Below are 11364 nucleotides of genomic sequence, written 5' to 3' on the forward strand. Positions count from 1 at the left end.
CTAAGCAAGTTTAGCAGTATTCAACTGACATTTTGGGAAGCTAAGCAAATAGCTATCTATCGTAAATGGGTTGAACAAGAACAAGGTATTCCTATTGCTCTTTCTATTCCTCATTATCCAACCTCTTCTCCATACATTCCAACCTCTTCTACTCCATACAGTCCAACCCCTCCTAGTCCATACATTCCAACCCCTCCTAGTCCATGCATTCAAACTCATCATTCTCAATAGTTTGGGTCTTTTTCTTCTTCTGGATCAACAAACATTGTTAGTTAGTCTCATGGTAGGCGAGCACGCTCTCCCAATCCATTTCTGAGGGATGAAAATGAAGAATATGAAAATGATGATTTTTAGTTATAACATTTTTAATTTCAAGTATGTTGTAACGTTTTTAATTTCAAGTATATTGCAACGTTTTTAATTTCTAGTATGTGCAAAGCTTATTCAACAAATCACAATCTTATTTAAACAAAACAAATTTGATGAAAGTACAATTAACAAAAAATACAAAAAGCACACTAAAAAAATACAGTTAACAAACTTAAACAAACTTATTAGTTGTTCCTTTGGTTGTGGCGTGCACCATAACGTGCCCAATGATGTTCAACCAGATCATTCTTCAATTGTTGATTAGTAGCTCCACAATGAATACTTAATGTCCAGCTACCATGTTTTAAACAAACAAATGGTCATTACTCTGCATCTCAACTTCATGCCGCAACCGTTCATCTGAAAGTGGTTTCCACTTTGGAAGTTGTACATTGTGTGATAAGAGCCCAAAACTGTAGTTTTAACCCTTTAACAGTCATACTTTTAGACCAATTATGTGAGTAATAATTAAGAGTTAACACTGATTACGTGTTTTATGCATTTCGTGCTTCAAAGTCCATTATGTGCGAAATGTGCCACTTTAGCGAGATAAAGGAGCAAAGGTCGGTTACTAAGGAGTTCCGTGATTAAAGGCCAAGTTTCGAGAAGACAAAGCCTTTCTAAAAGCCCGGTCAAAAGCTAAAAAGTCGACGCGGGCCGAAACAGCACACAAAGTCAGCAGAACTTCCGAAGGACATATCTTTGAACTCAGACCTCGGAATGGGGCCTACCTTATGTCAAAACGACCGGTTCGGAAAGAGCTTTCCAATGGTCTAAGCCTTGACCCAATCAGAGGAGCAGAAGTGGACAGAAAGTCTATTGAAGCCAACTGCAGCTGAAGAGGCCTTTTTGGACTGAAAGATTTGGGTTTTGGGCCTAATTCTCTTGCCCAAAACATGGCTCCAAGCCCATGCACGATTTTTGGATCTGAAAGTATAAAAACAAAAGCTTAATGCTTTGTTAATGGTAGATTTTTAGGTTAGAAAATAAAGGTAGCTTAGAATAGAAAGTAGCCATTAAAATAGCTTCTAGATCTAGTTTTTCATGTAGATTAATTAAGTTTAGTTCCATTTCAATTATTGTATTAGATTAAACCTTTGAATCTTGTTCTTCATTTTGATTAGATCAATAAAGTAGTATTTTTATCAATTTCGATTTTGTCATTTCCATTTCTAGATCTAATTTCAATTCCTGTCCTTATTTCATTTGAGTCATTAAATTAGATTTCATTATTGTTTAATTAAGTAAATTTCAATTCTTTATATCATGTTTAGTTTAAAAGTAATCGGAAATGATTGCGTAATAATTCTCGGCTAAACCTCCATTAGAGGGGGTTGAGAAGCCTTGATGAAAGCTTGATTCCGATTAACATAGATTTGTCGTAATTTCCTTTCCACTCTAGAAATGTTTAGTTCACCATGAGAATGGGTTTAATCGTTCACATGCTAGTTATTAATTGGTAGAAATGCCATGTGTAATTAGGGATTAGGAAGAACCAATTGTTCTCATGGGCGATTCAATTCGGATTACGACGATTTGTAGTTAATAGGATTAAGTCGAGTTAAGGTGGAATCAATTCCCCTCTAACTCCTTATCATCGAATCAACGTAGCATTCCCTTAAGTTATTCCCATCGCCGACTAGTTGCAATTCGTGGGTAGTTGCATCGTAGTCTAGTTGCCTTTTCGTAAATCTCTCATTAGACTTTAAGTAGAGAGTACGAACACGGAGAACACAAAGATGGAAGGACTAGGAGTGGAACGAATCACTCTACTCCACTATATCTCATAGACTTGAGAGTAGAATCTTTGATAAATATAGACTGATAAGATGAAGTTTAGTTTTACTTGCGTTTAGAGTTCATCGCTTTATTTCATAGGTAAAGCTATTCATTTCACCATTATCATTGTGTTCATTATCAACAATCATGTTGTGAAGTATAATACATGTCTTCATTATACGAGATAGAGCTCCTCTGTCCCACTGACGAGCAGGCCTGCTAACAATTGCGAATCTAGCCTGTAAAATACCAAAACCACGTTCCACATCTTTACGAGCCACTTCTTGCACTTTTGCAAAGTTAATATCCATGGGAGTAGCAGGAGATGAGATTGTTTGAATCAGTGTAGCCCATGGTCAATATATTCCATCAGCAAGGTAGTAGCCCATGTTGTAAGGATTGTTATTAACTTGATAAACACAAGCTGGAGCTGTTCCTTTGACTAAATTATCAAATAAATGAGAATTATCTAACACATTAAGATCATTACACGATAAAACCATTCCAAAGTATGCTTGCCAAAACCATAGCTTATGATTTACAACTGCTTCCAAAATCACAGTCGCTTTTCTAGCGTGGCCCAAATGAGTTCCATGCCACGCAGTTGGACAATTTTTCCATACTCAATACATACAGTCTAAACTATCTAATATACCTGGCTAACCGCGTTCTTCATCTACTGCAAACAAGCGTGTTACATCTTCTTCTATTGGGCTTCTCAAGTACTGTTCTTCAAAACAGTTGACAACTGCATTACAAAAATGATGAAGTGATTCTCGGGCCGTACTCTCAGCAAGTTTTATCCAGTGATCCATTGAATCAGCTGGATAGCCATAAGCAAGTATCTGTATTGCAGCTGTCATCTTCACCAAACTCAAAACCCCAGGCAAACCAAGAGCATCACAAGAAGGCTTAAAATATAGATCAAAATTAGTGACAACTTCCAATATACGGTTAAAAAGTGGTCTTCTCATACGAAATCTATGACGAAACTTACCTGCTTTATAATTTGGTATAGCAACAAAATAATTAGCCACCAACCGTTCATGCGCACCAACACGATCACGGTTAGTGTATTATCTACCATCAACATATCCACCCCATATTGGTACAGATAAAGTGTTGAAAGATGAAATCATTGTCGCCACTACAATTGCATCACTTTGCATTTGTTGAACGATTGCGGTAGTTTCATCATCGTCGTTGAAAATTAGTTCACTTACTCTTTCGCACCAATTGCTATTATGACTACTAGAACTCATGACAAAATAATTGAAAGTTTATGACTGATGAGAGGAGATGAAGAAATGAAAAAATATATGATGCTTCACCTGTTATTGATCTGATATATATCGTAAAAAATAGAGGGAAACGATGGGCGCAAAAATGGTTTGGCGCCACAGAAATGGAGGAAAATGATGGACGGGACAACTTTTGCCATGCGAAATCAAAACAATAAATATAGAAATTTTGGTTTGGTGCTTGACTCGTTTTTAACAATTTTGATTCACAAAAAACGCTAAAGCGTTGCAACAAAATTTAGAAATGCGTTAATGATGCTCTAAGATAACTTAATATGCAAGTTAAGGTAATTGATAAAACTTTATGAGAAAACTAAAGAAAGAGAAAAAGATAGAGGATTAATCCTACTCATGCAAAGTCTAACTACGTATTTTTTTAGAAAAATGATCACTACTATCTCTAATCCATCTCTAATCCATTTTAGGTTCATGGACAACCCAAAATGGACTCGAGTATCGATCCCTAGCAAGATGTACTCATCTCTGAGTCCATTTTACTAGCATGAGGAGTTGAACTAATATTTCATCTTTGAAATATCATCTCAACTCCTGGTTTCATTCTACATCAACCTATCAAATATAGTCTGAAATCACCAAGGCTTACGCGCGCGACTAGCCCTAGTGTCACCTGGGTCGCGCAAGCGAGTTCATCTCGAGCTCCAAGTTTCGAATTTGGCCGGACACTATCATTTTGGGGTAGGATGTCAAATGAGTCCTAAGTTCCTAAGTAATGATTCTGTAATCTAAAAATTCGTAGCCTGATCCTCACATGATCATCATTAACCCTCCACCTTGGAGGGTTTTAGCTTATGATCATGAGAGTAAATGATTATGCAAATGGGCTATTCTAAGTTAAGATAAAAAGAGAAGAATAAGAATGAAATACCTGATTTTTACTTGAAGGATAAAAGATTTTATTTGATGAACAAAGGTTACTCCATTAACACTAGTTCAAGAAACTTAAAACTTAGCTAGAAAATAAAACATGCATGAATGGGAATGAATTCTCCCAATTCCAAATTCAATATATATGAGAGCATTCTCTCATTTCCCACGTGAAAGTATCTCCCCCCATTTACTCACCTTTATTACAATCTTATCTCCAAAATCAAATCATGCCAAAATTAAACACTATTTAGCATACAAGTCAAAATAATGCATTTAATCACATGCAAGATGTCAATTTGTGCCAATAATTTGGTACTTTTGTCTTGACTTGCTCCATGATCGATGACTCATCTCTTCTTATGGGCCTGCAGAGTGGGTCCATGTGTTGTGTCCATTGGTGGGTTTGCAAGTTGATTTTTGCAAAATCTGGCCTGAGATAGAGCTTGTTGTACTGATCGTCTAGGCAGCTTACTCGCCGAAATCGGAGTCCAGGTTTAAGAGATGAGCTTCGAAAGTTTGATGTTTTTCTGCACATAATCCCATTATGACTTGATTCTGTCCTGTTTGAGTCCCCGGGCTTTAGTCCGGCTTTGTTGAGGTTCACATAAGATGAATAGGAAGACTTCAGATATATACACTATTCCCGTGCTTTAATGCAGGTTTAACCATTATTTTCACGTTAACTATGAAAACCTGCAAAAGTACAAAAATCTAATTATTTCATACTTATTAAACACATAATTAACCAAATTGTTATGTCTCTATGGGGTTTAATATTACAGTTTTGGGTGTTTATCACTTGTCGTGGTCGATCAAGTCTTGGATGTAATTTCTTAGACCACATCAATGGTTGGTGGGATAAGAGCGAATGTCATGAAACTAACAGTAAGCATGGTCAAGGAGTTCTTTGATTTGTCGGATCTCGGGTTTGAACCATCAAGCGTTCTTGATTCAATTGTAGATATGGGACAATGATCGATTTAGAGGTGTGAACACTCGAGGTTAGGATCGGGTGTCTAGTTGTAGCATTTTGGTGTGGTTGATGAAAGGTTCATGATCGAGTTCTCTGGGGCGCTTATGGGGCGGATCTTAAGTGGATGTTGCTACGACTAGTTCGTTTCTTTCGACAAGTGTTACGAGTCTGCTTTCCTCTTTGATGTACTTGTTCATTTTTTTGTACAAGTCACCCAGTGTAGTGGGTCGCCTCTCAACAGTGATCAACTGAGGCTAGAAGTGGGCGTGAAACCGTTTCGAAAGGTGATGATGATGACCGAGAGTGACAAAACAACTTTTTTGAAGTGTTGGAGGTATGACTCGAGTGTTTCAGAGTGTCGCTGGTGAGTCTTGAAGATGGTAACCATGGTTGGTTGTTTAGCTCAATTGTGGAAGAATTCTTGTGGGAAGATGGTTTTAAAAGAGTAGAAATTGGTGATGGATGCAGCAGGTAGGTCGAAAAACCATTTGAGAGAGGGTCCTTTGAAGGTAGATGGGAAGATACGACATAACAATCGGTCAAGGTGAGTGTACATTGTCAGACGTTGCAAGAAGCTTTTGATGTGCTCGAAAGGACAAGTGGAGCCATCGTACATCAAGAAATATGGTTGCTGAAAATACAGTGATGCCACTGTTTCTTGGATTTATTTAGTGGGGGGAGAGTCATTAAACTTCTGCAGTGTTTGGAGAATAGCTTGAGACATGTCTTTACTGGCATGTGGTTCTGTGATGGTAGGAGGGTGTTGTATTGCTGCTGCGGTAGCAGCTTCAGTATGTGACGGGTTGTGAGCAAGGTCACCATGGTTTTCTACTTCAGAACCATTGACTAGTGGATCAGGTTGTGTAGTTTTGAATGCATTGTACTACTCTTGAAGTGACTGCAGTTGAGGAGGTAGATCAACGTTCATTATGAAGGCTGCAGTGATGGATGTTGATCACTGGAGAACAGAGATGTGTGAGTTATCAGATTTTTAAGAAATCTACCACAGATAGTGCCAAATATAAGTGTCTATTTTTATCCTGGAGGATTAACAGGACATTACACCAAAGGTTTATGACTTAGCTTTAATTTATATGAAGAAATGGGATGGTTTTGGTGAATGGTAATGGTTGTTCTTCATGAGTAAGAAGATGCTTATGTATTCAACACTTTGGAGTGAGACTAGAAGTTCTGGGGGTGGCTTTTATAAATATTGTGAGCAAATAGTTGGTAGGACACGTGTAGTGATATGGACAAATGTGCTACTTGGATGAGTGACACGTCCTCACAAATTGCATGTGTGTGGTAGCTCCAAGTATTATGTTGTTTGAGCTATCATAGAAAGAGTGTGGTTAAGGGTGTGATGATGGTAATGACTTGAGTGTTGCAATGGGCAAATGCCCAATGCTAATGATAGCCATGATGAGGGCGGCAGATGATAACGTCACGAGATGAAGTCGAGTGACAAGTCGTTGATGTTAGACCAATCTTGACGAGTGAGCAAGTGCTTGTACTCTTGGAATCTAGCTGGCAGAGTCATTGTGTGTGGACTGCGTGCATATCACGTGTTTGGTAGAATGTCCCTTATAATTACCGTTCACACAAACTGAAGGAAATGAAAACATTTGTGTGGACTTAAAAAGTTCTAAAGTCCTCTATAACAACCTCGCTTTTCCACCAAAAAAAAAAAGGGTTAACTAGTATTACCCCCCCCACTAGATGAGCCAATTAGATTTTCCCCCCACACACACTAGATGGGAAATTAGGGTCTCCCCTAAATACACACAAAAAAAAAGTCAGTGGGTTGGTTGAAATTTTTTGTGTGTATTTAAGACCCTAATTTCCCATCTAGTGTATTTCTAGCGGGTGGGGGTGTAATTCTAGTTCACCCAAAAAAAAAAAAAAAAAAAAGGTTCTAAAGCGTTTGGTAAACAAAGAAAACTAGGAAAGAAAATTCAGTGTTCAGCAAAGGCAAAGAGAAAGTATATGGAGAGGATGATGCATATGGGTAGGAAATAATGAGGAAATATGTAATGCAGTTTCCCTATCGAACTGCATATGGGCTTTTACAACAGCAACACAGAGATGATATAGATCACAGAATATTGTGTGGATCTAACGTGTGGACGAGGGTTTTATGCTTCTATCACTGTGGTCACTATAATTTTGGTAGAAGCCAAGTTACTACTCCGAGTAATGAGCAAGAAACAACTTGTATGAAAGCTCCAATGGTAGGATTAGAATAGCCTATACACGAATCCTAATTAGCATCTTTACTAGTCACTTCTACGAGAGTACCATACAGGCATGCACTATCTGAATCACCGACTAACATGATTTAACACGAGAACTGTTTGGTTGCCAGTTCTAGTGTTTTGACTCCTTGTTCATAATCGGAAAAAATGAAAAACATTTTACCGTTTTAAAACAGACAGGTTCTGATACAGTCAATACCCACTTGGCCTATTTGAGTACAATCACCATGTGATAGCCATTCATGATTCATTACCTTTAATTCTCTTTCTCAGTTCTCACCAATAATTTTCTGATCCTGAGTACGTGTGGGTGTTATCGACCAAGGCGTTATGACATTCGCTCCCAGACATTAAAACTGTACGTGCCTACTTTCGTTGTGATTTGGTAGCATCTACCTTGAGATTCTGAAACAGCCTAGCTGACAAGGACACTACACATTTTCCCTAGGGAGAATTAGAAGGGTATACAGTCTTGACTCTTTGAGTGCTGTTGATCTATAACTCTTGTCATTTTGTGCCCCGCGTTTGTTGCTTTTAGAGCATCTTCCATGTTTTCTGTCCTGGCCGTACTTTCCTGTGGGCTAAGTTACTTGGCTGAGAGAGAATGGTCTAGCCGCTTAGACAACTTAGTTCAGTCAAGTGTCGGCAGGGGAAAATATGTACCGATGGACTTCTCAATGCCGAATTGTTTCGTGATCGCAATAGGAATGATTTTGTCAGGCTCAAAGGGAGTACTAAAGTTGCGGGCAAGGCTAATTCTATTTTTCCACCAGAAAAAACGAACCTTCTGCTAATTTTTTTTGTCAAAATTGACTATCTGTACAATTATGTAGCAATCCACTGTCGCTGGTGTTTACTTGATGACCCAGCAATAAACCCTGTTTTCTTATTTCCAAACAAAACCAAAACTATTAGGAAGGAGGAAATTAGGCAAAACTGGAATAGCGCACCTAATTTAACGTTAGTTAATTAAACACGTCCCAAAGTTGAAGCAGGGTTCGATTATAAAACAATGCCAGTGTTGATTATTAAGTTCACTAGTACAAGATTTTGTCCCCTGAATAAACCATTCCATTTTGGTTATGAGAATCCACAGAGACAATATGTTTGAACTCGAGTTAGAACCTCAGCATTGCTCAAGTATACAAGTTAGCGCAAGTGTGAAGTAGAGTGCATCTTGCAAGTTGCAAACCATTCTACAGAAAGACATTTTTCGCAAAATATCAACCACAAATAAAGTAGGCAAGTAGCACATATCTTTGATAACTTAATATTTCACCAGTATTCGCTTTTTGAAAGTAATAAGTCCCAATTTAATTGATTTTGACTAGCAGTTTCCATTGAACTGTGAGACCTTCAACTTTACCAAATCTAAGTTTCTATTTTATTTGTTAAAAAAATCTGAGAATGCCTCATCTATAGCACCAAAGCCACCAGCCTTTCTTTCTAGACTATTAGCCATTAAGCCCCAACATTATAAAATAAACCAGAAACCCAAGAGGCCAAGACTAGCACAGTAGCACATAGCTTTCAAAGTTTGAAGCCTTTTTATGGATAAAAAGGGCAACTGAGCACGAGGCTACCAACGGAAACCTTCCCTAAGTTTACCTTCCCAGAATCCCAGCTACCTTAAACTCCCAAAAATTGACAGCCCTGTTTTTGAATAAAAGTTCACAGAAAAAACAAAACAAAAATAATAAAATAAAATTCCAAATGCTACAAGTACAACATTGAATTTATTAAAGACCTTATACTAGAAATAAACTAGCAATTAACTACAAGAATCCATGAAATTCAAAGTACAACAAATCAGATTTTCAAGCACTTTTTATCTATCAATGCTGACCTGCTAAAACAAAGTTTGTTGCTTGTTCTTCAATAATGGAAATTGAGTTAAAATTAAATTTCCAAGAGTAGGTCACTGAATAATAGAATTCAAGAAACCAGAAACAGAGCATATTATCTATCTATATGTTCCATCTAAAACTACAACCTCACAAAATTCTACAATTCTTTCTCGGTTGATATATATAGATTAAAAGATACTGAAAAACAAAGGAAATGAGAAGTAAATTTTCCTCTACTTGCCATTCTTACCCATTTATGTTCCTAGTTATTTACATAATTGAACAAGCATTAGGGTTTTCATCACTAAAAATCTGAGGTGGGTAAGCATAAGCATACTCCATAGCAGATTTAGGAGGGTAATAATAAAACTCATTTCTCAATAACTCAAGTTTAGTCGCTTCCTCATTTCCCTGCTTCCCTTCTTCTCCATCCCCTTCTTTCTTCTCCTTCTTCTCTTCTTCCCCTGCCTTCTCTTTCTCTTCTTTCTTCTCATCCTTCTCTTCTTTCCCTTTCTCTTCTTCCTTCTTCTCCGGCTCCGTCTTCACGATTGCCGCGTGCTTCCCTGTTCGTTTGTACACGTATTCTACGAGCTTTTCTGGATCGAATACTCCCTTCACTGTCACTTGTGAGCCCTTCAGATCTGGCTCCGCAGATTGTACTCCTTAAAAATAACATTTTGACAAATTTGAGTTGAATTGAATCTGAACTTTAATGAAAAATAAAAAAAAAAGGTGAATCTTTATTACCTTTCATTCTCATGATTCTTTTCTGGATTTCAAGAGCACAAGCTTCACAATGCATGTGAACTTTCAAGACTACAGTAATCACTTTTGGCTGCAAAACAAGGATAATATAACTAAATAAAAAGACAATGAAGATAAGTTAAACTATTTTATATACCTCTTCTTTCTTCTCTTCTGGTTTAGCTTCTTCTGCTGCTTTCTTTTCTTCTGCCACTTTCTTCTCTTCTTCAGTTGGTGGTTTTGGAATTGGAGAAAGAAGCTCAACCTTCCTATGACTTTTCTTCTGAACTCTCTCACACACCTTCAATGGATCAGCAGATTTCCCTTTCACAATTACCTTATGTGTTTTGCAATCTGTCTGAACATCTTCCACACCTTAAAACAGAACAAGAAAAAAAAAAAAAAAAAAAAAAATTAATCAAATTTCAAGAAAATAACAAAAAAGAAACATAAAGAATAAAAAAAAGGTCTAACCTTGGAAAGTCTTTAAGCATCTTTTAACTTTCCTAGCACACCCTTCACAATGCATGTAAACTTTCAATACAATCTCATCAGGTGGAGGGGGTGGTGGGTCTTTTGATTCCTCTGTTTTCTTCTCTTCTTTCTTTTCTTCAGGTTTCTTCTCTTCTTCTTTCTTTTCTTCCGGTTTCTTTTCTGCTTCAGGTTTCTTGGCTTCTGCTCCTTCTTGTTTCTTCTCTTCCTGTAAAATCATGCAATACCATATACACTTCATACCAATATACAAACAACAAGAATAACAAAGGAAAATAATTTAACTGAAGTTTTCATACCTCGCCCATTTTTTTTTTGTCTTCCAAAGTTGGGAGTTACAAAAATGAATAACAAATGCAGGGAGAGTTTCAAGTTTAAAGAGAGACGTAGATAAGAGCTATTAATTGCCTATATATTCACCACCTCTCTCCAAGATTCTACTTATTTTCTCTCTCTAGCTAGCTTCTACTCTATTATTTTACTGTGGTGCTTGTAGATCTAAGTCCTTTACTCCTTTTACATTTCATCCACATCATCATTATCATGAGGACGTGGCAGTTTATAGGGTTGTAGAGTGGTGAGGTTACACGTGTGATTGGAGGTTGGATGGACTAGCCAGAGTGAGGACAAATGGACAGTGACTGCACAGTGCAGTGTGTGCATGTAGCAGCATGCTCTGTGGTTAGGTTGTATCTTTGTGGTAAGTTTTTGCTGAT

At 37.4% G+C, this 11364-nt stretch overlaps 2 protein-coding genes across 2 annotated transcripts; both read right to left on the minus strand.

Moving 5' to 3' along the window:
* Positions 1-2504: 2504 nt before the first annotated feature.
* On the minus strand, positions 2505-3122 carry LOC147496661 (uncharacterized). Its single transcript, XM_086562630.1, has 2 exons — positions 2813-3122; positions 2505-2617 (listed from the first exon to the last, which is right to left on the minus strand). The coding sequence occupies exons 1-2, from the start codon at positions 3120-3122 to the stop codon at positions 2505-2507; spliced, it is 423 nt and encodes a 140-aa protein (XP_086418756.1).
* A 6377-nt stretch (positions 3123-9499) lies between these two features.
* On the minus strand, positions 9500-11364 carry LOC147496662 (heavy metal-associated isoprenylated plant protein 7-like). The gene is made up of 5 exons (XM_086559599.1): positions 10948-11364; positions 10631-10856; positions 10314-10531; positions 10160-10247; positions 9500-10074 (listed from the first exon to the last, which is right to left on the minus strand). Exons 1-5 carry the CDS (start codon positions 10954-10956, stop codon positions 9683-9685), a joined length of 933 nt encoding a protein of 310 aa, XP_086415725.1. The 5' UTR covers positions 10957-11364; the 3' UTR covers positions 9500-9682.

The sequence above is a fragment of the Coptis chinensis genome, chromosome 5 (genome assembly GCF_015680905.1).
Source record: "Coptis chinensis isolate HL-2020 chromosome 5, ASM1568090v1, whole genome shotgun sequence".
NCBI classification, from domain to species: Eukaryota; Viridiplantae; Streptophyta; class Magnoliopsida; order Ranunculales; family Ranunculaceae; genus Coptis; species Coptis chinensis.

Excerpts from the sequence above, each read along its gene's own strand:
- LOC147496662 (XM_086559599.1), bottom strand. Across the intron at positions 10,532-10,630 it reads ATGCTTAAAGACTTTCCAAG|GTGTGGAAGATGTTCAGACA; the intron begins GTTAGACCTTTT and ends TTCTGTTTTAAG. Across the intron at positions 10,248-10,313 it reads CAGAAGAGAAGAAAGAAGAG|CCAAAAGTGATTACTGTAGT; the intron begins GTATATAAAATA and ends CTTGTTTTGCAG.
- LOC147496661 (XM_086562630.1), bottom strand. The coding sequence starts at position 3,122 with ATGAGAAGACCACTTTTTAACCGTATATTGGAAGTTGTCACTAATTTT. Across the intron at positions 2,618-2,812 it reads TGCAGTAGATGAAGAACGCG|ATAATTCTCATTTATTTGAT; the intron begins GTTAGCCAGGTA and ends TTAATGTGTTAG.